Genomic DNA, 26003 nt, shown 5'->3' with positions numbered 1-26003 from the left:
AACACTGGCTGTTTGCTTTAAAACTGAGAGGACAAACGAACAAATTGCCGTTTCTGAGTATCTGTTGCTTTCTTTAAGAAATTTTTTTAATGTTTATTTTGAGAGAGAGAGAGAGAGAGAGAGAGAGAGAGAGAGAAACAGAGTTTGAGTGGGGGAGGGGAAGAGAGAGGGAGACACAGAATCCCAAGCAGGCTCCAGGCTCTGAGCTATCAGCACAGAGCCTGATGCAGGGCTCAAACCCACAGACTGTGAGACCATGACCTGAGCTGAAGTTGGACGCTTAACCACCTGAGCCACCCAAGTGCCCCTCTGTTGCTTTCTTTATTTAAAAAAGTTTTTTTTAATGTTTATTTATCTTGAGAGAGAGAGAGACTGAGTGTGAACAGGGGAGGAGCAGAGATAGGGGGAGACACCGAATCCGAAGCAGAATCCAGGCTCTGAGCCATCAGCACTGAGCCCAATGTGGGGCTTGAACCCACCGACCGTGAGATTATGACCTGAGCCAAAGCCAGACACCCAACCGACTGAGCCACCCAGGCGCCCCTCTGTTGCTTTCTGGAAAAAAAAATCCATGTCAGAGTTACAGTCACATGTGCCTGATCTGGTAAGACTTCTTATTGTCTGTTCAGAGAAGGATTTTACCCATAACTGTGCATTCCAGGCGCAAAACATGCCTGTGTCCCTCAGTAGACTATTCTTTTAAAATTCTATTAAAATGTTACTGCTCCCCAGTTAGGCTTCTCTGCACACTGGTTTTCTGCGGTCATTACTTGTTTGGATTTATGACTCTGCACTAGATCACAGATCCTTCAGACCACACATTTATTAAGTTTGGCCTTTGCCGTCAATGTGAATTCTCTTTAGGCTTTGATATTCTTTCCTGTGTTGCTTATTGGCATAATAAGAATAAGAAATCTGAAAATCAATAATGTCACCTTTCTTTTTGATGGGTAGGTACTTGGGGAGAAGAATTCTTCCTAGAAAAGAACTAGTTTCAAGAAATGCACGTGTTGTATATTAAATCCATATTGAGGGGATTGCACAGAACTTAGCAGTTCATTTTTACTGCTGATGGCCTTTGCTGTCACCCAGGGAAAACAGATACCTTTCTAGTGTTTTCTATTTGGACGTGTGCTTTCTTCATTTGTCATTTAGTCTTGGACAACAACAAAAACTCTAAAGATCTAACTCTTAAAGGGTCTCAGTAGCAGGACCATCATTCTCTAAGAAATGAACTAGGTTTCAATTCCCAGAATAAGCCACTTACACAGATTTAAGACACACACTCAAAGCATTAAATTGGAAATTCTATACTTAATCTCCCAAGTCACACCATCTCAGTTTTCACTCAAGTAGAACTTCTCTAATTGACTTTGTGGAGATATTCCCCACCTGAGTCTAAATGTCTTTAAGTGGGTAACATTTGAACACATGCAGAATAATATCAAAGGATCTTGATTATAGGTATATCAGGAAACTAATTTTATGAAGTCTTCTAAGATACTGCAAACTCCGACAGAATTGTGTCAACACATACACAGGCACCATTTCTAACAGTAACCTTGTCTGTGAATAGTACTGAGCAAACCTGGAGCAGCAGAAAGATCACCTGGGGCCAAGAGAATAGTTTTGCCTCCAGCTTTGTCCTTCCCTGTCTACTTATGTGACCTGGGTAGAGCTATTTGACCTGGGTCTTTTATTTTTTTTTAAATAGAATTTGGGTTGGGGCACCTGGGTGGTTCAGTTGGTTGAGCACCTGGCTGTGGCTCAGGTCATGATCTCACATTTGTGGGTTTGAGCCCTGTGTCAGGCTCTGTGGTGACAGCTAGCTCAGAGCTTGGAGCCTGTCTTCGGATTTTGTGTCTCCCTCTCTCTCTGACCCACCCCTGCTCGTGCTGTCTCTCTCTGTCTCTCAAAAATAAATAAAACATTAAAAAAAAAAAAGAGGGGCATCTGGGTGGCTCAGTTGGTTAAGCCTCCAACTTCGGCTCAGGTCAGATCTCACGTTTGTGGGTTCAAGCCCCGCGTCAGGCTCTGTGCTGACAGCTAGCTCAGAGCCTGGAGCCTGCTTCCGGTGCTGTGTCTCCCTCTCTCTCTGTCCCTCCCCTTCTCATGCTCTGTCTCTCTCTGTATCAAAAATAAATAAAACATTAAAAAAAATAAAAAATAAATAAAAAATAAAAAAATAAAATAAATAAAAAAAGAATTTGGGCTTCTATTTTTTAATCTAAAAATTTGTGGCATTAGATGATCTCCAGGTGTCCTATAATTGATAAGACTGATTTCTTCAATATTTTTTACTATTACAAGTGTTTTAATGTCACCTAGGTGATGAGGTTGACACGTTTATTCATTTGTGAAAGAAAAATGTATCCCACAGGGAATGTGGCAGGAGCCATGCTCCCCGGGTACAGGAGGGAGAGGAGCAACACCTGGCCTTGCCTTCAGGAAAAGAGCGGTCTTGCATGACTCCAGGGCACCATTCACAGTGTCTCTTGTGTGAACGCGGCCCCCTGGAGGTGTGCAATTTGACTTTAAGGGTCTGGGTGAATAGCTGGTGCAATGGGATATGTACTCAATGATGGAGAGAAGAACAAAGTGGGGACACAGGAAAGGAGCAATTAGTTCTGCCAAAATTAAAGATTTTATAAAAAATTTAAAATTCTCTCATCCCTGGGGCACCTGGGTCACTCAGTTAGTTAAGCATCTGACTCTTCATTTCAGATCAAGTCATGATCTTGTGGTTGGTGGGATCGAGCCCCACATGGGACTCTGCGCTGAGAACCAAGAGCCTGCTTTGGAGACGCTGTCCCCTCTCTCTCTGCCCCTCCCTGGCATGCTCTCTCTCTCTCTCTCAAAATAAATAAACATTTAAAAAATAAAAATAAATAAAATTCTCTCATCTCCAAAAGCACTTTCTTTTTCCTTTATGGATTTGTGGAAGAAATGAAGTAAGAATGCAAACCCCTTTAAGGAAAAACCTTTCTTTCCAACTTCAGATAATAAAGGAGTTTCAGGAACTTCGTTCTGTGGCTATGCACAGGTTGTTGTCTCTTTAACACACCATGGAATCTCCAAACTGCGCTTTCAGAATGGTCCTTGCAAGTCCCTGGACCTGGATTGTTCTACCAAGATTTTAGATTGCCCTTGAACTTGTGTGTGTGTGTGTGTGACTGCATGTGTGCTCACATTTCTAGGGATGGCGAGAAAGAACTGTTGAACTAGAACAAGAAAAATTGCAGTCGATAGGCACTGGTTGGCAGGAAGGTGATGGAGTCTTAGCTTCCCACAGATTCATCAGGTAGGTGAACGGAATCTCTTTTCCTGTCACGGATGCTCGTTAGCACAGCACAGAGACCACGAGAGAAAAGCTATGTCAAAGCGAGAGCGAGGCTAGAGCATTACTGTGAGGATACTGGGGAGATAATTTACTGAAAAGCACAGAAGGGTCTTCGCCACAGTGAAGGGCGTTAGGATAAGGATTATGGCGTTCTGATGGCAGCTCCCGCACATCTCGCTGAGGCCGAGGACAGCCCCGCTGCTCCTGATTAAACACCGCCCCCTGTCACCAGTAGTCGGTGTCTGTCCATATGCTTGGTCGGCTGGCCTCATCTCCAGCCTCTGTGTGTAAAGCCAACGAGCCAATATTGGCCTGGCCTCCTTCCTTTGTTGGGAATGGAAAACACCGTGGAAACAGGACGCATTCAAACAGTCTGAGAGGGTCAGATAACTACAACCCGGGCCACATGAAAGGCATCTGGATAATGCGTGACCGCCAAGGAAGGTGACCTCAAGGAACGTGTTTATGTTACTTGCTTCTCCCAAAAGGGGAGAGTCTACGGCTTCTCACTGTTTTCAGGACCTTTCTAAACATTTCTGCCAAGTACTTAACTTCGCACTTCCCTGTGCCTGAATGTGTTGCTAATGTTTTCCTAAGGAAGCTGGGCCTTCAGGAGCCCTATGCACCGCGATTAGCAGCCCGTCTTCATTCGTCTCACTCTTTGTGCCGCCAGACTGAGCCGTGCACGGGTGCAGTCATGGGGACAAGAGCCATGCACTGACTTGCCCCAGCCCCTTCCCCCAGTGAGCATCAGCCAGGGGAGACCTTCTCCGGGGACATAGGGGACCTCTCCATCCTAGGTGCACCCAAGCCCATGGCTTAGCAGCACACAGAAGCTGAATCATGTAATCAACCACATGGATTTTCATTGTCTGTGGTGAAGGGTGTGCTCCTGACTGGCACGGGCTCCTAGCGCACACTTTGCACCTGGAAAAGCTAACACGGCCCAGATTGCTGCTTAGCCCGCCTGTGTTTTGGGAAGGGCCAGGTGTGAGAGGCTCATCCCAGTGTGAGTCTTAGCCTGTCAAGAGATTTGTCACATCACAATGGACATGTATCAACTTGTCATTTCTTCAGTTGCTTCCCCTAAACACAAGTGGAGCCGAATGAAATGGAGCTTTTTGTAGGTCAAAAAAGATGGAATCAAGAAAGAGGGGCTTTGAATGGCTCATCTTCCTAGAAAGGATCATTAAGAATTAGCATCTCTGAAGTGGCTTCTACGTCCCGGGCCCTGTGTGGGGACTTTGGCTATGCTTCCTCTCCTAATTTTGGTTCAGGACATCATGCCAATGTGCTAGTATTATCCTCGCTTTACAGATAAGACAATGGAGGTGCCTAGAGGTTAAAAACAATTGTTCATAGGCTTAGGGAGGACAGATGAGAAAGGAACCCAGGCTTGTTGCCTCAAAGGCCTAAATATTTTTCACTCTGGAGTGTGTAGATTTTGCTTTATAGAGTCACTAGTAAGGCACACACGTGGTTCATTTGAACTAAAAAGGAATAACTGAAACAACTTACTTGTGAAAACATCTAAGTTATTACCCGACCAAATGTCCTCCAGTGACTCTCCACTTATGATTACATACAAATCCATTCGAGTCCTCAAAATTTTGCTAGTTTCCCTTTCTAGCTCCATCCTTTACTGCTTTCCTTGCACTCCATTCTCTTAGGTCACACCTTAGATCGCCTTACTTCACATGATGACCACGTGTCTGTGCCACATTTTCTTCCTGAAATCATCTACCCAAAGTATAGAATCGGCTGCAGAGATTTTATCCATTCTTGTCTTTTAATTTTTTAATATTTTATTTATTTTTGAGAGAGAGAGATACAGCATGAGCAGGGGAGGGTCAGAGAGAGAGGGAGACACAGAATCCGAAGACAGGCTCCAGGCTCTGAGCTAGCTGTCAGCACAGAGCCCGACGCGGGGCCCAAACCCACGAACTGTTAGATCATGACTTGAGCTGAAGTCGGATGCTTAAGCGGCTAAGCCACTCAGGCGCCCCCCTTTCTTTGAGGCCCATTCTGAATGTCTGCTGGTCCATGACTTTTCCTTGTTCCCCTAAAAGATGTGAATGGGTCTCTCTCCAAACTCCCAGAGCCTCTTGAATGCCTGCCCTAGTACTTACCACTTCTGCTCCTACCGGTGATATGGCTGTTTGGACACCTGCCCATCCTCTGCCTAGAGCAGGCCTTGGGAGCAAACTTACTCTGTAAAGGATCAGAGAGTAAATATTTTGGGCGTGGGGTGGCGGGCTATAACATATCTCCCACAACTACTCTGCTGTTGAATTGTGAAAGCAGCCACAGATAACTCATCAATCAATGGGTATGGCTGTATTCCAATAAAATGTTACTAACAAAAGCTGGTGGCGAGCTGGATTTGGCCCCAGCATGCCGAGCCCTGTCTGATTATTGGTTCCCCGATGTCGGCAATCATGTCTTCCTCATGCCTACATCCTGCCGCACTATATAGTGCTTCTCGTGAATGTTTGTGGAATCAAATAGAATTTTTAATGATGGAATCAGAGATGCTGCTTTTTAGTCATCATTAAAGCCCTAAGAAATCTGCAGACTCCTCTCTTCCTGCAACTGTTGTCTGTGCATGCCACTGACTGTCAGAACCTTTTACCCATGACTGATCTTTCTGTAGGCTCAGGACCTTGCCTGGAAGCTTCGAAGGCAGGAGGACTCCGAAGGAGCCACAAAACACCACATTTTCTCTGTCCCTTCTCTTCAAACTCGGGAAATGCTGGTGAGGTTTACAGTCGTAGAGAGTCACCATAGGCTGGGAATCTGCCAGTGTAACAACAGAACCTATAGAGACGAATTTCTGGTTTTAAAGAAAAGAGAGGGATGCCTGGGAGGCTCAGTCGGTTAAGCTTCCGACTCTTGATTTTGGCTTAGGTCGTGATCTCACAGTTCGTGAGATAGAGCCTCGTGTTGGGCTCTGTACTGATGGCATGAAGCCTGCTTGGGATTCTCTCTGTCCCTCTCTCTCTGCTCCTCCCCTGCTCAAGTGTGCGTGTGCACACCTTCTCTCTCAAAATAAATACATAAGCATATAGAAAAGGAAAAGGAAAGGAAAGAGAAACATGTGTACCAGGCACAGAAGAAGCTTGCAGAGACTTCTGAACTAGCTGGTTGCTAAATTTGTACGTGGTCTTGCCATGTGTGGGCTTCCCTCATGAAGGTAGTTGCACGGTAATATGTAGGTAGACCTTCAGAGACTTATATATCCATTTACAGGGGTCTTTGCCAAACACAGTGAGTCATCCAGACCACATCTCCCGGGTACTGGGGCAAACTTCTTTATTTGTTGACAATATTTTATGCAGTGAAACACTTCCATCCTTCCATCCTACTGGGCATGCTCGGTAGGATATCCATCCTGGCTTTAGATCTACTGTTGGTTCCTATCCTCAGTCAGTTCTGACCCCCATTCTTCCTTCTAAATCACTTGATGTGACAGAGTCGATTTAAATACCACTGACCAAAAGCATCAGTTTATCAGTTATAAGATAAGAAAGGTTCTTCAATGACATGTAATGACCAGCAATGATGGTGCCTCCGGTAATTCTCTTTTCATAAGCACTTTTAATCTATTTTCTTTCCATCTGGGATTGTGGCTAGGACATCAGTGCAGATGAAAAGGGATGATATTTAAGCATAAACAGATTAAGAACCAATTTTGGAGGTTTAGTGATGAAAGAAACCAGGTATCAATTCCCTGTTCCCTACCTGTCTGATCGCCAATCCTTCAGCAGACACAGAGCCCACTGCTCTGTAGGGAAGATCGCGTGTTATTGCAATGGGTGGGAAGGAAGCATGTTGACGGAGTACAAAACAAAATCATGTTCTTCGCTGCCAAAGCATCTAGACTTTTCCATGCTTGGCTAGTGAGAATCATCGGCTTAACACAGCTCTCTGCCTCAGCCCCCCACACCATCAGCCTCCCCACCCCTCCTTACCAAGGATCATGCCTCTCAAAAAGAAACATCAGGTATATTAAAGCCGGGCCCTGAGAAGGCCTCTCGAGCACGCCCATACAAGCTGCCTTCTGTAGCAATCCTTATCGCACATCGGTAGCAAAGCTGCCATAGTATTCGCCTAGCCAGATCAGGGGTCACTAGTCTGGTCTATGAAAGGCATACCATTGGGTCTTTATTATTATTAAATCATGGTCAGGGATAGTATTTAAGACAACTGAAAGGACCGCTTGAGAAACATTTCCCCCATTACACCTATGTGCTTTTCTTCCTTTTCATTTGGCTACTTATAAATGTTGGAAATATGATTCCTCATCACGCCACTAGACAAGGTCCTCTAGGTCAGCCCCCATGGCCAGTCTGTCCTATGGTCTCATGTCAGAAGCTGGTATTCCTGCCTCGGGAGACACGGCATGGAAGGAAATGGGGTGAAGGAGAGGAGGGAGGTAGGGAGCAAAGGAAAGGCCTGTGTTCAGCAGGTCCCAGAACTGATGTTATTACTCACATGTGTTGGGAAGCGTTGGGGTACAGTTTTGAAAACTGTGGGGCTGAGTCCTCGGGGCCATGGGGCGCAGCGTGGCTGATCACCATCATAATGGGCCTATGGGGATACATTCTCTTAGACATTTTGAAGTAATTAATGCTCTCGTTAGTGATTAAGTCTGTGAAGTAGTCCTGAAACATACATTTGACACAAAACAAAAATTACAAAAGGTGACATTCATCAGATCACGTTTGAATACTGCTTTCTTCAGAAGCATCTCACTGAATGAAGAGACATGGGCTAAAGCAGGAAGGAAAATTTTTTCGACGCAAAAACATCTTCCATAACAGAAAATCAGTTGCCAGTTACTTTCTAGGGTTGCTAGGTTGGTAACATGCAAAAACTGTATTTTACGTAAAGCACAATTTAGCAATTAGGAAAGAAAAAAAGTCAAGTCCTGTTTGTCCAAGATAATGATCAGATCTGGCAATCCAAATGCTAGAGCACATGAAACACCGGATACATATTTCATTCTCAGGTTTCATTGATGTAATTCGCTGACAAAAAAAATTAATTACCTCAAGGGCAGGAAACACCCACACCCACTACAAATTCATAGTTGCAGAACACACACACACACACACACACACACACACAGTCGCACACACAAAGTAAAGGTCTTTTCTTTAAATTAAAATTCACCTGTGGGAATTACACAGTAATTGCTAATGAAAGCCATAGCCAAAATCTGGGTGCATAGGGAAAAGCTGCAATATTTTATCAATTAATTGACTTAAAACACTAAATATGGGGAGCATTTGATTTCCTGCAGATTATACTGTTAATTGCACAACTAAAATGATACAGCTGCTGGCATTTGGGCCTGACTTCGTAATAAAATGACTGAAGCCACAGTCTGAGGGACTGATGCAACTCTGTAAGGGGGGAAGGAAGAAATGGAATGAAGAGGACCGATGAAAACTTAAATTAAACCACCTGCTTCCTCCAAGTGAGTATCGTTGGCCTGGAGCTCTAGTACAAACTTTATTCAGAAAGTGCCCAGACAACGTTCACCATGGTGGAGGCTTCCAGGCATGACTAATCACATGTAGATTTGAGGACCAGAACAGCTGCCAAAGCAGTGCCCAAGGGAGGAAATCTATGTCACATGTCATTGTTAGGACAAGTCCACAGGCTATCACCTTCCTCCATGGCAGTGTCTGATTCATTCCTTTTCTCACTAAAAAAAAAAAACTCCACATATTCTTTTCGGACACAGTTGTCTTTGACACTTAATCAGCTGTGATAATGGGCAAGTTACGCTAATTTAGTCTTTGGAGGGAATCTTGATTACTTTGCTCTCCTTAGGACAACAGGGAAAGAAAGGTTAATAGCTTGAACAAGGAGCATGGAAGCATCCCCACAGATAAAAAATGATAGCAGTGACAATTAGAGCACTTTGTAGGACATTGCTCAAATCTGCCTCCAAGGTCCCCGCCAGCTCTCTGACTTTGATGAGTCTGGAATCCTATTAGCAATGTTTGTGAATCCATTTGCATTCATTGTTTTCTGAGGGATACCAAAGAGCAAGGCTTACACCTCATCTCCAACCAAGTTCCTTGAGCTCAAATCAGGCCAACCATAATAAAAACTGTGCCAAAATTAAGTCAAGTTCCCTCTTTATGACTTCTACCAATTCCTCTTTCGTAGTGATCAATGCTAGGTAGAGCAAATTGTCAGCTTCTTTTAGGTAAGTGAGGAAGACATGGCATGGCTAGAAGAGAAGAGAGTATTTTAGGCTAACTAGAAGGCTCAATTCAAACATATTTTCCCCTTCACTCTTGTCATCTGAAAATTGTTTTGTTTTAAGTTGGCAATCACAAAACCTTTGTGAATTTTAAAAAGTCTAATCTAGGATCTATTTATTAGAGAGCCAAGGGACGTGTCGACTTCAGTGTCTATGAACTGATTTAGAAATCCTAGGACTGATAGCCTCAGAGACTTTTGTGGACTCAACCACTATTGGGGCAGGGATGTCCTTGTCACATATCAAAGCCTGTTTCAATGGGAGTAAGAGCAAAGACTGTGGTTTCCCAACCTTCGATTATTGCACTTGTCTGCTCTTACTCTCACATCTAAATGTGAGGCCACGGACAAAATATACTTGTACCCCAGTGAAAAGCAAAATGGTACAAGATGAACATATCATTATGTGGACCAATCCTCTGGAGAGTAGAGAAATCAAAAATTATCACAAGACAGAGTGGAGACATCTATGATTTTCGTGATGATACTTTCATCCAAGCCTGATTCATCCAAGCCTGATTGCCTTTCATCTTAATGAGGGAAAAAAATTTACTAGTCAAAGTCAGTGTGCCTTGAAAAATCTTTTTCTTGCCTGGAGTTTAAATTTACCTTAAAATTTCTCATTCCAACATTGTGAGAATATAGAAAGCCAATCTTGTGTATAACTTAACTCACTGAAAATGGCTTTTCCCCATTACATACAAGGTAAATGGATGTAGTGTGAAAGTACCTGAAAATTACCTTTGCATAATCAAATCCATGCTTCTCTTTGATGCCATTGCGACAAACAGTGTAATTATAGAAGCGAGAATTCTTGATTAACCCAAGCCATTCTCGCCACCCAGGAGGGATGTAGCTGCCATTATATTCATTGAGGTATTTTCCAAAAAAGGCTGCAATGGAAAAAACAGGATTATTTTCTCATATGAAATGATTGATCACAAATAAATGCATAAGTATGAAACTATGACTTGAAAAAGAGGGAGTAAAACAACAGTTAACCTAGGTAATGTTGACTGTCAAAACACCAGTGTAATACTCTTGATTTTTTTGGCAAAGTGACACACGTGCATTTTCCCTTTGAATAAATAACCATAGCGCCCAAGTACATGGATTATCGTTCAACAAAAGTTCTGTAATGATCACGAGATGCAGGGTGCATCTACTGTTTGTGGTTTTGCTGGATAAAAGCAGAATTGCTCTTTTGTGAAGTGGATGTAAAAGAGAAGTGGTCAATAGAAATCTGGAATGCAAATATTGCAAGACTGAAAGTTCAGTCTTTGATAAAATAAGTTTCTTAATTCACTATTTGAGAGTTGTAAGTTACAAAAACACTAGAGAAAAGCTGGTCTTTGTTTTCATATATCCAAATTTTCCAAATCAAGGAACCATGGTAAACTCCATTTCTGTGGCATATGATAAGGGTTTTTATGTCACACACATTTTATGGCATCGATGTTTACATTATGTGTATTTCACAAATGCATAGGTCTATTATTGATAGTTAAAAATCCTAGTAACATAGAATTACTACACAGATGGCTAATTTTCATAGAATTATAGTGCAACAGAAGTACACGGGCCACAAACACGCCACTGCTCACTGAAGACAGCACTGGCGGGACTTCACATTTGTAACTCTGGCATGGCACACATCCAAGAAAGGCCACTGCACAACAGGGCTTACTGATCCTTTCAGAGGAAAACCTTGAATTTGGTCCTCTGCCACAGACGATGAGAGGAGAGGGGCAAAGGGGAGAGAAAGGCAAGTTGTTTGGGAACAAAATGGGTTAGATTTTGAAGTCAAATGCTCTGTAACTATTAGAAGGGTCCCAAAAATGTGTTGTTAGCAAATTTATGAGAAAGAGGGTACTGCTTCCTTCCTTTCGGCAAAGTGACACACGTGCATTTTCCTTTTGAATAAATAACCACAGCACCCAAGTACATGGATTATCGTTCGTTTGTTCGTTCTTTCTTTCTTTTCTTTCTTTCTTTCTTTCTTTCTTTCTTTCTTTCTTTCTTTCTTTCTTTCTTTCTTTCTTTCTTTCTTTTTCTTTCTCTTTCTTTTTCTTTCCTTCCTTCCTTCCTTCTTTCTTACATTCACTTACTTTAATCACACTACAATTACCACATTATCACCATGGAATGTAAATTCAGGTTAAACAAGAGAGCTTCACAAGTGCAATAAAGCGATCTGGAATATACCAAGGTTTGCGTATAATGCCCGACCAAATTGCCTTGCTTATAATTAATCACTTTGATTAGAGGTAATTTATTAACATTTATGATTCTTACAGAGAAAATAAACAAACTATATACATTTAAAAAGTATTTTTCATTAACTTTGCATTAACACTTAAAATACACATTTCTATTTCAAGATGACATTTAAAAGTTACTCTAATACAACGGCAGCATAACTATAATTCTGCAATTACAAAAAAAGCTAAACTAGGTTCCACAGTTAAGTTATCCTCATGTTTACATGGATGGATTCTGAAATAAATACTATTTCTAAGCAGCTGCTCTCAGCTTTCTAGGTTTGGTTTAAACTCACACACACGTTTTCATTTGGAGAGAAGCTTATAATGTGATAGTCCACACACTGTTCTGGCTCTTTAAGAGCCAGCCAGCCCTAAAAACTGAAGCACTCAATCAGTCTGCAAGACAAGGAGAGTATTATTTCCAGTAGTTGTAATTTCACCGGGGATGCGGGTATTCACAAGCGCTATTCTGGGTAACCTAGATGTCTGGTCACCCTATTCGCTGACAGGCGTAGATAGCCTTCCCCCGAAGGTGGAAGGACCAGAGAGATTTCTATGTCTGCATACATAGCTGTGTGCGTGTGTGCTGCATACACGCACACTTGTACCTATATGTACATGCATATGTAATACACACATGCATGCAAGTTTTAATTTTTCTGATTTTTAAAAGGCTGCAATCTTTCATTTTTAGGGTGAAACGATGGCTAGCCAGATGCCTTCCATGTCAAAGTCACCTTCTAGCTTCATCAAGCAGGGTCTCTCAGGTGCCTCTGCTTACATACATGAAGAAAGATAGCTCCTGGATGATTGGCTTGAGATGAAAACGGATCCCAGGATTAGGCACCTTATTGGTATTGCTCTTAAAGCACACATTTCCAGGCCTTGAACTTGCCCACAGTACATCATTTCTGTGTCTTCATGGGCCAGCTAGTCTGCTTTCATCTTTGACCTATAGGATAGCTCTATCTAAATGTTTTACTCACGCCTAATACAATTGTCCAGAATGGAATTAATCCTTTCCTCTTAAGAAATTACTTCTCTCTTCAGATTCCTTTTGTTATCTGAGTGTCATAATCATCTTCCTGGTTAACCAGAGTCTGCCCTGATTTCACCCGCTCCTTTGGTCCCTTTGCTAAGTAGTCGCCACCACCTGAAGGTTCTACGAAGGAAATGGTTCTCGAACCTGCCTGCCCTGATTACTTGATGCCCCTCATGAACGCTTACAGGCTTCTGCCGCCTCTCCTAGCCAGGCACCAGGCTCTCTCCACTCCTAGCGCCACTTTCCTGAAGACTGGCTCTGTGCACATCACCCTGCTCTCACAATTGTGGATAGACACCCCCCTCACCTGCACAATCAAGTTTCATTTGGTAGCTTGCCGTTTAAGGCTGCCCTTGGATCTGGACAAAATCCCTCTTTCCAGCTCCATCTTGCATTTCTCTTTGACCCTGTCTCCAGAGAACGTGTTTTCTCTATTTGCTCTGGTTTCCACCTCTCTGTGGTTGCCTGTGCCGGTCCCTCCTCTCCCCACTGTTTCCCAAGACCAGACGAGGTGCCATGTCGTCTCAGTCTCTGCCCAGCTCCACAGCGATCTGGCTCCGCAGCCGTATAGGAGCTCCGTCATTTTTGTTTCTTACACTGGGGTTCATGGGCCTCCATGTATTTTGGGGATTCTGTAAATTGTAGACTTATGTTTGCACATGAATTATAAGTGTCTGGAGTTGATATTTCTGATTGGATTTATTTTCTTTGAAGAGTTGATTCAAGCTGCGAAACGGGGGTAGGACAAGATGTCGGAGGGTCTCAAGTCAGATAGGACTCAGGATTTCTCTGAGCTGACTGTGTGCAGCAGGAATTCTAATGACGGGTTCTTGTCTTTAGACACTAACCACCTTTTCACCTAAACTACAAGATGATTTTCCTTTCTGACAAAAGGCAACATGACTTCTTTCGAGTCAGAGGCCACACCAGGGCGCCGCCCCGCCCACATTACTCAGAAGGGGACCAGTTCCAGGAACCTTCCCCTTCATAACCTTGGGCCCAGCTCTTTCCTCTGGCCTGCTCCTCATCCCCAGGGTTTCCCTCCTCCACTTTCCTCTCCTGTTTGAAAGGAGGTTAAGGGTACAGTGGGTTGGAATAGAAACCCTGGAGCCAGCCTGCCTCAGTTCAAATCCTGTGCAACTCGCTAGCTAGCCTCAGGCAAGTTCCTTAGGTTCTCTTTACTTCCAGTTCACCATCCGGAAAACCCTGAGGATGCTGACAAGAACAGTGGCAGGATTGTTGTGAGAATCAAATGAATTAAAACATATGTAAGGCGCTTAGAACAGTGCCTGGCACATAACAGGGGCGTATTAAATGCTGCTGTTGGTATTATTATTAGCAGCACCATTATCATTACGCTCCCAGCTCTGTCCTGGTTTCACATAATGTCCCATTCAGCAGTTCAAGGACATCTTGTTGGAGTTCCCCGCTTGTGCATTTGGAAACCTTCCCTGAGAGGTTATGTATTTTTCTTCCCCAATCGGCCTTATTTTGCGGCAACAAATTCCTATTTGGCTTACATTTTCCTGCTTAATTGGTTTTTAGATTTTTTTTCCCCTGCTACATTCAGTTTTGCTCTCTTGTTTTTTCTTCTTGGGACAGCCACGACGGGTCATTCCTGCCTTTCCCTCGTTGTTTTACTTGTTCAGTTATTTAGTGCTGTGTTTTCTACCCATCGCCATGGCTATTGCCCCTCCCTTCATCCTCCCCTTATAAACTATTCCTTCAAGTCTCTTAATAGTCCTTGTTACTTGCTTCAGAACTCCCTCCAGGTTCTCGGTGTCTCTGCGCTAATGGAGTGTAAAAAATGTACTCAGGATTCCAGATGTGCCTTCACCCAGCACACTTGTTCCGAGAGAGACCAGGACCTCGTGCATCACCAGGCGGCACCCCGTGCTGTTGGCTTCAAGTTGCTCTGGCCTTTCTTGTTGCCTCGTAACATTGAGACTCATTTGTAATCACCCCTGGCCTCTTTCAACATTATGCTTCCTGGCGGCGTTCTGCAATTGATTATCTGGGCTTCTAATTATTTTCCTCCAGATGTATTAAATCTCATTCTTCCTCCCTAAGGTGAATTTCATTTTCTTGCCCATATTGCCATTATATTATGTGTAGTTTGAAGTTTTTCTTATCCCTTGGCATTGGCAATTCATGTCAACTTACTACTATCAGAATATGTCACTAACACACCATCTACCTGTCCCTCTATATCATTCTTCTCTTCTCTGAGACATCATTAAGCACTTCCCTTCACGGCTGTTTAGGAAGGTGGTGGGGGGGTGTGGGGGAGGGGAGTCGGGTGACCGGCAGAAAGATCAGAAAGACCTGATTATAATTATGGTTGACTTTAGGCCATGCTACTTCTGCCCCGGACTATCTGTTACATAATACTTTAAAATTTTTCCTTCAACTCTTTGAAGCAAAGGCATTTAAGTCAGCAGGAGGAACTATAGAAAGGAGTTCTGATGATGTGGAGAAGTTCAATCTTATTTAACATAATAAATGGTACACTAATTGAGTTTTTACTGCATGTAATTGATAAACTTGGGACCACAGGATTTTACTGGTAGTTAACTAACAATATACATATTTTAAACCAAGTTAAAATTATAATTTAATTTGTCAAGTAGATTGTAAGTCTAATGAAGACAAGAATCTTACCTTCTATCTTTTCAAGACAAAGATCTTACTTTATGTCTTTTCAGATCCCAGCATTTAGTGTAAGTCTAAGCTTATGTAGTTTAATAAATGTATGATATACCTCATGTTACTATCAAAATCTGTAAATAAAAATATTTATATTTTTATCTTAAAACATATTAATATTAATCCTAAAATATTAATATATTAATATAAATATTAGTCTTAAAATTATTAGTGTGTGGAGGATAAATAAATAATTTTGCTGTAATGTAAGCTTTGTAAAATAAAAAGACATGAAATCAGAAGAATTGATTCATTGGTCTAAATTATTCTGTTATAAAAGAATTCTTTACAAAGAGATTTACTGCAGCTCTGCATTAAATATTTATTGCCCCTTTCACTCAAATGATATGAAATTAAATGAGTATGACTAAAATTTAATTCACATATGATTTTATGTATCATGTGTTATGACTGTAATGTGAACACTACAATTTTTAAATGAGTCAATATAAAAACTACAGGGTTTATAATAAAATTACAACTTAATTTTGGACAGGAAAGAAGACTAGGAATCATTCTGGTTAAATGTCCGCACTGCATATTAAAGTTGGAAAACTAGCCCACACCAGTTCTGTGGACATATTAAAGGCAGAGATGGCAGGTGGCTTCAACTCCCCTCAGCCTTGACTTCGAGTTTTTTTTTCCTGATATGTGATGCTATCTCTCAAGTGTGGATTGTTGCTTTTACCTTAAAACCCACACCAGGTTTTGCATTTATGTCTATACTCTTGCAAGAAATTTACACTACATTTTTTTTGAGCAGATAGTCAGGATATCCATTTTTATGGTAGATAATCCAATATCATCCCCACTTCACTTGTCAGAACATAAAATGCAATAGACATGTTGCTGTATTTTCCCCTTTTGAACATTAAAGCTGTTGGAGAGTCATATTTTCCATGAGTAAAGTTAGAAAAATTTAGGCTATAACCAGTCCAAAAATATGCCTCAGTTCTGGAAAAGAAAAAAATCATGTCAGACAATGGTAAATAGAATATTGGATCAATTCGATTTATTTAAATCCACATCTTCTGGATGTGTCCCAAAATAAGCCTTTTAGTAATTTGTCTTCTCTGAGCTGTTTTCCATAAAACTGATTACTGCGCTGTGCTTTTCTCTAGACGAATCTTTATGTCTGATACATATTTTGGTTTCTTGCATTATTTTCCTTAGGTTCTAAGCTAAACATTCCGAATAATATAGTCATTATTAGAAAAACAATAAAATCTTTATATATTGGTTTTCCTCCTCTAGGCTAGTGGCTTATAAATAATTATATTGGTTTAATACCTATTCACCAATTCTCTTAATTTCCTAAGATGCCTGTCATCCTGATATGCTTATTTGTGTATTTTCAAATGGGTCTCTGTCCCTGGTTAGATCAATAAACTGTGGTCACAAAGACATCTCTGCTTCCTAATTGTCTGAGACACTTCAATATTTTCTCCATCAAGGATAAATTTAAATTGTATAGATCTCTATCATTGCCATTTTAGTCTTCCAATTTATATTTTTGCCTGATTCACTAATAGGCACAACAAAATTTATTATTTTGTTGTGTGTATCATACTTTTTGGTTTATTAACTATTTGGAAAAGTTTTTGTTTCCTTTAAAGAATTCCTTTTCCTCTGTTAAGATGACTCACTATAAATTCAATTTTTACCTTAGTATCCAGATCCCTGGGCAGAAGGTTGGTCTCAGAATCAGACTCAGCTCCCAGGAGCAAACCTCCTGTTCCTGGAGAGGACAAGTGACTGAAGCAGGCCGCTGGGCTGCACAAAAGGCCTGACAGTTGTCATCAGGGCAGCCTTATGGTATGCAGTGTCATTCTAGACCTAACCTGTACATTTAGGGTAAGAAACTAGAAAGAACCCTGAAAACTAAGGTCCTGACTCTGTTACTTTGATCTTATTGGTGTAAATTTGCTTACCTGAAAATAAGGGAATTGAACTCAATTATCTCTGTGTTATTCAAGCTCTTGTAATCCATTCAAGCTCTTGTAGATATAACATATTATAAGTGAAACAAGGCCCAGAATATACTATGCTTCTTAGAGGCAACCAATGTGTATCTATCTTGGTGACCCAGTAAATTCCATAATGGATGGCATTTCAATGTTTGCTTTTGCCATCTGGAAGCTTAGTTCCAAATATGCACTTTTTCTCCACGTCTCCATGGCATGCACTTTGTATACCAAGCTTTGCCTTGACTTTAACTGGTACAACCCTTCATTTCCATCTTCCAGGGTTCTTATTGTTCGGTATTCTGTTATGTTTTATGTGTCTCTGAAGGCACTGTGGAATGAGGCATGACAGAAATATGTAAAGAAAGAAGATGATGGAAAAAGGAAAGACTTTGGAATTGGCCGTGCTAGATCCATTCTATCACTGGCAAGCCTGTGACCTCAGACAACTCTCCTGAGGCTCTGTTTCTTCATTGGCAACACAGGCAAATCCTTTTTTTTAGGTGGCTAGAAGAACTGAGACGATTTAGCTAAAGTGTCTGTGCACATAAGTAAGCAACACATATTAATTTCCTTCTTTTTCCCCTTTTGTTCTCCTCCCTAGTTTTTTGATGTATAATTGACAATCAAAAATTGTAATATATTTAAGGTGTACAACCTAATGGCATGAAATACATAAACATCGTGAAGTATTCACCACTGCCAAGCCAACCAACATATCCATCACCTCACACCTCTACTACTTTCCTTTTGTGGTGACAACACCAAAGATCTATCCTTGTAGCCAATTTCAAGTGCACGACACAATATTGTCGACTATGGTTACATAGCTGTATGCTGTTTCTTCAGAACTCATTCATCTTCTACTTACTTTTTCTTGATTTCTCCTGAAACAGATAAGCAAACCCTCGTTGACCACTCCCAGTCTTCGTAGGGGTCTCTGTGTCATCCTGCATCTTTATTTCTTATGACAGGCATCCTCCACTCACTCTGGATACGGTGAGAGTCCTGACCCTTCAAGCTCTATACTTGCTACTAGGGATTAAATTATAGGGAGCCTGGGAGTTGAAAGGCATCGATTTCACATGACGCTTCTCATGAACAAAACACGATTTGGTGGTTAAAATCAGGAACTGGGCATCAGGGGACCATTTCTGGTTTTGCTTCAGAGCTGGTCATACAGTATTCGAAATCCCCACCTCAGTTATAAAACAGAGCCAAGTACATTTGCTGTCTGTAAACCCTACAGGGATGTTTGATGGATTTGCAAATTGCCTTAGAGCTCTCAGATGAAAGGTGCCATAAATTTAAATCACTGATGTGAGAAAACACACTTAGGAGAAGGCACTCTCAGTAACCTAGTTTCTTTCCTAAGTATAAGCAAACACCCTTGAGAGTCACGGGCAGAGCTTTCTCTCTGGATGGAGATCTTGAGACACTTGTGAATGACAATGTTATCATAGTCAAAATCAAGATTTTTATCCATAAATAACAAGTATTAAGAGTGCACAGAATGCTCTGCAGAGAAGCAAATGGCCTTATGTTTTCCAAGTCCAGCAGGAAAGATTAATTTCATGTTTTAAAAATATTTAAGACAATGCATTTATCTGAAACCCTTTACTTTTAAATCTTCAGAATTAGAGAAACTGTAGACCTGAAATTATTTCCAACAAACTTTAATGATGACATCTTTAATTCTTCTAGGACTTGGTGGTTCTGAAAAAAAACTATTTGTGCACTGCAGCTCTTCAATAAACACCCTGTTGCCTTTCATGAAGAAAAACCCTAAGAGAGCACTGGAATGCTGGGAGACTAAAGGCTGGCCTTACCAGAGGAGCTTTGCTTCTTTCTTAGAAAGACTGACATCACGTTTATGACTTCTCTCTTTTTTAAATTTTTTTAATGTTTATTTATTTCAGAGAGGGAGACAGAGCGTGAGTGGGACAGGGGCAGAGAGAGAGAGAGGGAGATACAGAATCCAAAGCAGGCGCCAGGCTCTGAGCTGTCAGCACAGGGCCCGACCCAGGGCCCAAACTCGCGAACTATGGGATCATGACCTGAGCCGAAGTCAGATGTTTAACCAACTGAGCCACCCGGGTGCCTCTATGACTTCTCCTGAAAGAGGTTCCCAACCTCTTTCAAAAGACCCACTAACCAGAAACCTCTTCCTGCCCTATGTAGGTTAAACAATGATAGCAGTTGTAGCAGTTGGGATGTCTTCCTCTCCTGGAAGATGGGGGTAAACATCTGAGACCTAAACATAACCACAGCCTGAGCTAAAGAAATGCCAAATCCTATTAGTTACGAACAAATAAATAAATGGATCAATAAGGTACACTTCACTGGCTTATTCATTCAGTTATTTGCTAATTCAAAAAATAATTTTGGTTATCTAGTGGGTCCCAGATCTCGGAGCGGATGCTAGGCAGTTTCAAAACATTTGATGATTTCTCACTGAAACAGTCAGCAGGAATTTACCAACACCTAAGACAAGGTATAACATGATCCCTTGAAATCTGGGAGGTTGAGGTAAGCAGGCAAATGGGGTGAATACTCTTCTGTTGCAAAGCCTCTTAGAAAATTTCATTTGATGGGTGCTCTGCTGAATCTAACACTTTTGCAATGTACCCACTGAGAATCACTCTTTTTTTCTAAGGGATCTCTTATGGGTACATTTTTCAGAGTAACAAAGAAGGGGCTGGGGAAGATGCTGATGCAGAAGAGAAGAGCCTAAACTTCTGTTTTTTGGAACGTCATCTATTTCATTTTGCCCTGCGTTTACCTGTATCGCAGATATACCACCAGAAGTTCATTGGCCAGAAAGTCCATCTTTACCTGTTCTGTAGCCAGTGTTGTTAAGATACACAGCAAAGGTCCGAGGTTCGTGCATCGCCTGCCAGGAAGGCGAAGAGCAGTTCTCATTGTTGGTGTAGACATTGTGGTTGTGCACGTACTTGCCGGTGAGCATGGAGGACCGGGAGGGGCAGCACATGGGCGTAGTCACAAACGCGTTGGTAAAGGTGGCGCCCCCATGCTCCATAATCCTTCTCGTTTTGTTCATGACTTGCAGGGACCCTGGAAGGCACAGTTTCAGCACTGGTTAGCAGACTGCACCACACGGACACCCACTTGTGGCGTGTCACTCAGTGACCCTGTTCCCCTGATTTATTAATTTTCCTCCATTGACTCGAAGGAGTCTATAATTTGACAGCTCCCATTTCCGGAACAAAATTAAGCAATTCGGATCCTATCATCTCAAGCATTTTGCAGAATAATAAACACAATTCAGCTTCTCTTCTTATGTACAAAGAAAAAAATGCAGGCTAATCTGATAATTAAAGCTAGAATTTTAGATATGGAGCAAATTCAAAAGCCAGCAGCCTTTTGAAGATTACCAGAGAACAATAGCCTGTTACACAGAACATCAAAACCCCAGCCCAGCACATACGCACAATGCTTGTGACTTTGCAGAGGTTACTAGATATAGTGTTTCAATCATCTGAAATTAAAGAGGAGAGCCATTTTTTTCCTATTAAGTAAAAGTCCCTCCCAAATGCCTGTGTTTAATTAAAAAAAAAAGATCTTCACTGTAATGTGGTGTTCTCTAGCGAAGTCAGGGAAAATCTGCCGTTTTTTTTTTTTTTTTTTATCCAAGAGCACTACCAGTTTACATCTTAACCTGTTTACATGTAAGATTAAAAGACAGACTGTTTGCTTATGAAAGAGCTATGATTCTACTGCGCTCAGAAGGATTTGCATAGAGTAAAATATTCCACTCTGACTGTAAAGGATGAAATTGTAACATAAGATTGCTGAGGAAGAAAAAAACTACTTCGATTACTCTACCCAGCCAAACACGGCCGCTGAAACAAATCCAAATACTGAGAAAAAAAGCACAGGCTGGAATTCAATAGTCTTTTCAGGACTTGTCAAGAAATGCACTACAGAGCACTACAGCCAAGCCCATTGCATTTGAATCCTGGAGCCTCACATTTCCAACAGGTCCCACTTCTTCCAAAGAAAGGGAGAAAGTCTATGTAGTTTTCCAGCAAGGAAGGAAATCGTAATGCAAACCAGGCAAGCATTTAGAGCAGACGAGAAGTGTGCAATGGTCCAAAAAGCCACAGTTAGCCTGATTTTTTTTCCTTTTTACATATTAGCTCTTTCTGTTCACATGAAACATACGAAAACAGGAGGAAGGTTTCTAATTGGGTCTCATTAGAGCTCCCTAAAATAGGCTTCAGTTAGGAGGATTCCTGACTGCCTTTTCTCCCCTGGTTGTCTTCAGGGGATCAAACAACCTCTTTGTAATTGGTGAAGAACATGTAGTGAGTGCCCACTTCATGCTGAACATTTTATCAACCTCAGTCCTCGGGGCTGGTCCCGTAAGTGAACATGAATGGAAAATCCTCTGCTCCCTCGGTCTTCAGCAGTAAACTATCTAGATGAGAACCTGTGTATAGAAATCACATTGGGGATATTTGCAAAGCAACATAAGAGTGTGGAAATAGCAAGAGCAGTGCAAATAAGGTTAGGAGGGACTGAAGAGGGTGTCTAATAAGAGTTCTGTAACAAGAAATGAGGACAGATGGAAGGAGAGCAGGAAGAAAAACGCAAGACAGGTGGTGTGTTAGTGGGGAAGACAGTCCGTGCGGGCCCTGGAGGAGGGGGAAATGGACAGAGGAGTGCAGCACACTGATTTCCTAGAATGAAGAAGAAGATGGACAGTTCTCCTGATGAAATGTGGGAGGCAGCGTTATGAATGGCTTTGAGGTTGGGTAGAGATGTTTAGATTTGATAGAATAGCCAAAATGAAGGCAGAACAGGTTCTTTGTCAAAGGCATGAATGATATGTTAAGGAAAAAGTCTTTGAGGGTGTGGTTGTGGCAATGTGGTGATGGAAGTATGTGCACTGAAGAGGGAATAGACTGGTCTGTCAACGTCACAACCAAGAGATCGCTGAAGCCATCAGGCCATGAGATGAGAAGAACCTGAACAGGATTGCGCCTCTAACATGGAGCAGATCTGACACAGTGTAGTAACTCACCAGAAGGAAATGAGCTGACTAGTACCTCAACATTTTCGGCACAGGAAGAAACCTGGAGAAGTAGTGGTTTTGCTGTTCCTCAAGAAGTAACTAAAAAGATGGGACACCTGGAAGGCTCAGTTGGTTAAGGGTCTGACTCTTGATTTTGGCTCAGGGCATAATCTCACGGGTTGTGAGCTCAAGCCCCGTTGGGCTCTGCACAGAGCCTGATTGGGATTCTCTCTCCGTCTTTCTCTGCCCCTGCCCGCTGTGGCTGCAGTCTCCCTCTCTCCCTCTCTCTCTCTCTCTCTCTCTCTCTCTCTCTCTCTCTCTCTCTCTCCTCCCCCTCTCAAAATAAGCATAACAAAAAAGAAGTGACTAAAAAGACATATGCCCCATAGAAGATCAAAAAAGTCCGTTTTAGAAATATGTTTTATATTTTTTGATCATATGGGGGAAACATCCCAGAGAGGGAGAGAAATAGATGGACACACACACAAGGAGTGGGGAGAGAGTGAAAGTCTATTCACTTATTCCTCTCTCCTCTTTACACCTCTGCAGTGCTTACTTAATGCAGTATCTTGAATTTGGGAAAAACTCAGCGAACACTATTGATGGATTTTCATTGCCAAATACTCTCTTTATTTCATAGAATGGGTATCAGTTTCCTTTATTGAGTCTTAGCTGAATTCACATTAACAACAACGACAACGACAAAAAGCCCTGGAAACCATCCTTCAAGGTCCTGAATCGCTGCAATCTCGCTGTGCGGACTCATTTAGACTGCAGACAGAAGACGATAGCGGGAGCTCTGACCTAAGGTCAAACAATAGAAAAACTGGCACTACAACTTAATCTAACTCATAATTCGAATTTGCCCCCACCAGGGCTCCTCTGCCATTCTAAATGTCACTCTTTTAATTAACTAAGCTGATTATGTTGAGGTCCTAAACAATCCGTCCAGATTCCAACCAGGTCCCACATCAAAAGGACAGGTGAGGACCTTTGGTCTCCGTGGTCACCATGACCACTGCAGCCCCACCATTAGGATTCCTGAAAGTGTGAATCTGGCCTGAAGTTTCCTCATAAAGAGAAGATTCTGACACAGTGTTTCTCCAACTTTAAAAATCACCCACAGAGCATGTCACATCCGAATTCTGGGCCCACCCTGAGGTGCTGATTGAAGAAAACTTGGGGAAGCAGCAGAGAACTTGCACTTTTTTAAAAAATATTTTTTTAAATTAAAAAAAATTTTTTTTAATTTTTGAGAGACAGAGAGAGACAGTGTGAGCAGGGGAGGGTCAGAGAGAGAGGGAGACACAGAATCAGAAGCAGGCTCCAGGCTCTGAGCTAGCTGTCAGCACAGAGCCCAACACGGGGCTAGAACCCACGGACTGTGAGATCATGACCTGAGCCGAAGTCGGACGCTTAACCGACTGAGCCACCCAGGCGCCCCAAGAACTTGCACTTCTAACAAGCTCCCAGTGAGGTTGCTTCACTTCACTCACACTTGGACCACACTCGTACGTGGGGAAGTATTCTAGGTTGGACACAAAATCTGGGAAGCCTAGGGCTGGGAGAGACTTTCGTGGGTGCCTCTAAGTGGCTCAGCCCACTCCCGGGGCTGGAAGATACTACAGACAGAAATCAGAAACATCGATGCTCAACTCTCAGTCAGGTTCTCTTCGGAGGGTTTCACACACATCAGCTCACTTAATCCTGACGATGAGCCTTCATAGCAGGTGCTACGACTTATCCCATACAAAAATCACGATGATAAGACTGAGGGGCAGAAGGGTTAAATAGCATTCTGAAGGCCACACAAACCCTAGGTAGCAGGGCCCAGACACAAATGCAGGCAATCGGTTCCAGAGACCGCGCTTAAGAGCACCTAGATCTAGGCTGAGTACTGGCTGTGACATGATGTTTTCAAGACTGAGAAACAGAAAAGACGTCTGCTCCCAGGCAAGATATGTCTCACTTTCCGCCGTCTTGTATTTTGCTTCATTTAGCCTCTCAGCAAAGACGCCGACAGACACTGATGCCTGCTTCCCGCTTGCCCTCTCCCTCAGGGCTGAAGGGATCGCAGTAGCTCAGGCCCACGTAGGGGGTGAGTGGGCTGTAGATGTGTCTGTCTTTGTAGCTGACAGCCACACCAGTGTTAAACCTGCCTCTGGTCTGGGGGGCGGTGGTTTCTGCAGATGATGGAGCACAGGAATCCTCTTCACTCTGAGTTAGTATGTATCAGTAAGGAAAGCACAAGGCACCTTTTTTTTTCATGGCTGCGTGTTGATTAATGTCGGTCAGTAACGCGACCTTTCAATGCATCCATCACCACTGTGATTACACTACTGATTTTTCATTGGGAAACTCTCTGTCCCTGAAGCTATTCTGTAACAAAACTCATAATTAGGCACTTACAGCTCTTGAGATTAATGAATGGGACAGTGTGCCATCCTATTGTTGGAAGGGCTCAGTTTTTTTTATTTTATAAATTTTTATTTATTTGCTTTTGAGAGACAGAGAGAAAGCAGGGGAGGAGCAGAGAGGGGGGCAGAAGATCTGAAGAGGGCTCTGCACAGACAGCACAGAGCCCCATGTGGGACTCGAACCCATAAACTGCAAGATCATGACCTGAGCTGAAGGCAGACACTTAACCAACTGAGCCACCCAGGCGCCCTGGAAGGGCTCGGTTTTGTTTTTAAGGTGCAGCTCCTCATCTCTCTGAGTTTCAGGTCTCTGGTGCCTAAAATGCAAATTGTGCTGATTCTTAGTTATTAGAACAATTATATCATAGGCAATAAGAAGCTTATGGCTGAAGATTCATAAGATTCACAAGGCAAGGCTTAGGAGGCTAAGAATGAGAAGAGATAGAACCCTGGACTTGAACTTGTGGGAAAACAGCTGGATTTTGCCATAGATCAGCTCGAACAAGTCATTTACTACTCTCTTTTGGTCTGAATGTCTCATCTGCAAAATGGGGCTAGGAACAGTTCCCCAACTAGATCACAGGGCTGTTGAGGAGCAAATGGTATGACGCTGTTAGAGTGCCTCTTTGCAAGCAGTGTTGTCAGACGGGCTGGGATTTCGCTGTGTGCTCACCTCAACCCACCACATTAATTTTCTCTGTCTTTTTCATGCCCTTTTCTAGGATTTATATCTGAATTCCAAAAGTGGGGATAAAAGTAGACAGGTTGCCATAGACTGAATATTTGTGTCCCCCACAAAATGTGTGTATTGAAGCCAGCGTCCAAGGCGATGGCATTAGGAGGGGGGGCTCTTTGGGAGGTGATTAGATCATGAAGGTGGGGCCCTCATGAATGGGACTAATGCCCTTATAAGAGACCCCATGGGGCCCCCTTGCCCCTTCTGCCATGTGAGC

General features: G+C 42.4%; 1 protein-coding gene across 5 annotated transcripts in view; it reads right to left on the bottom strand.

Annotated features, from left to right (window-relative positions):
- Window positions 1-26003, bottom strand: part of SULF1 (sulfatase 1) — a 174913-nt gene that overhangs the window by 49983 nt on the left and 98927 nt on the right. For 4 of the 5 annotated variants that reach the window (XM_029923229.1, XM_029923231.1, XM_029923234.1 and 1 more), the window contains 3 exons: window positions 20431-20670; window positions 10361-10512; window positions 7835-8004 (listed from right to left, as the gene is read on the bottom strand). In XM_029923229.1, the coding sequence (XP_029779089.1) occupies window positions 7835-8004; window positions 10361-10512; window positions 20431-20670 (562 nt within the window). Of the gene's footprint in view, window positions 1-7834; window positions 8005-10360; window positions 13406-20430; window positions 20671-26003 lie in introns of those variants that run through there. The other variant, XM_029923232.1, reaches the window with a different exon arrangement.

This window comes from Suricata suricatta, chromosome 15, assembly GCF_006229205.1.
Source record: "Suricata suricatta isolate VVHF042 chromosome 15, meerkat_22Aug2017_6uvM2_HiC, whole genome shotgun sequence".
NCBI lineage: Eukaryota > Metazoa > Chordata > Mammalia > Carnivora > Herpestidae > Suricata > Suricata suricatta.
Note: the sequence above shows the minus strand (reverse complement) of the source record. Positions and strands in the feature narration are given on the sequence as shown.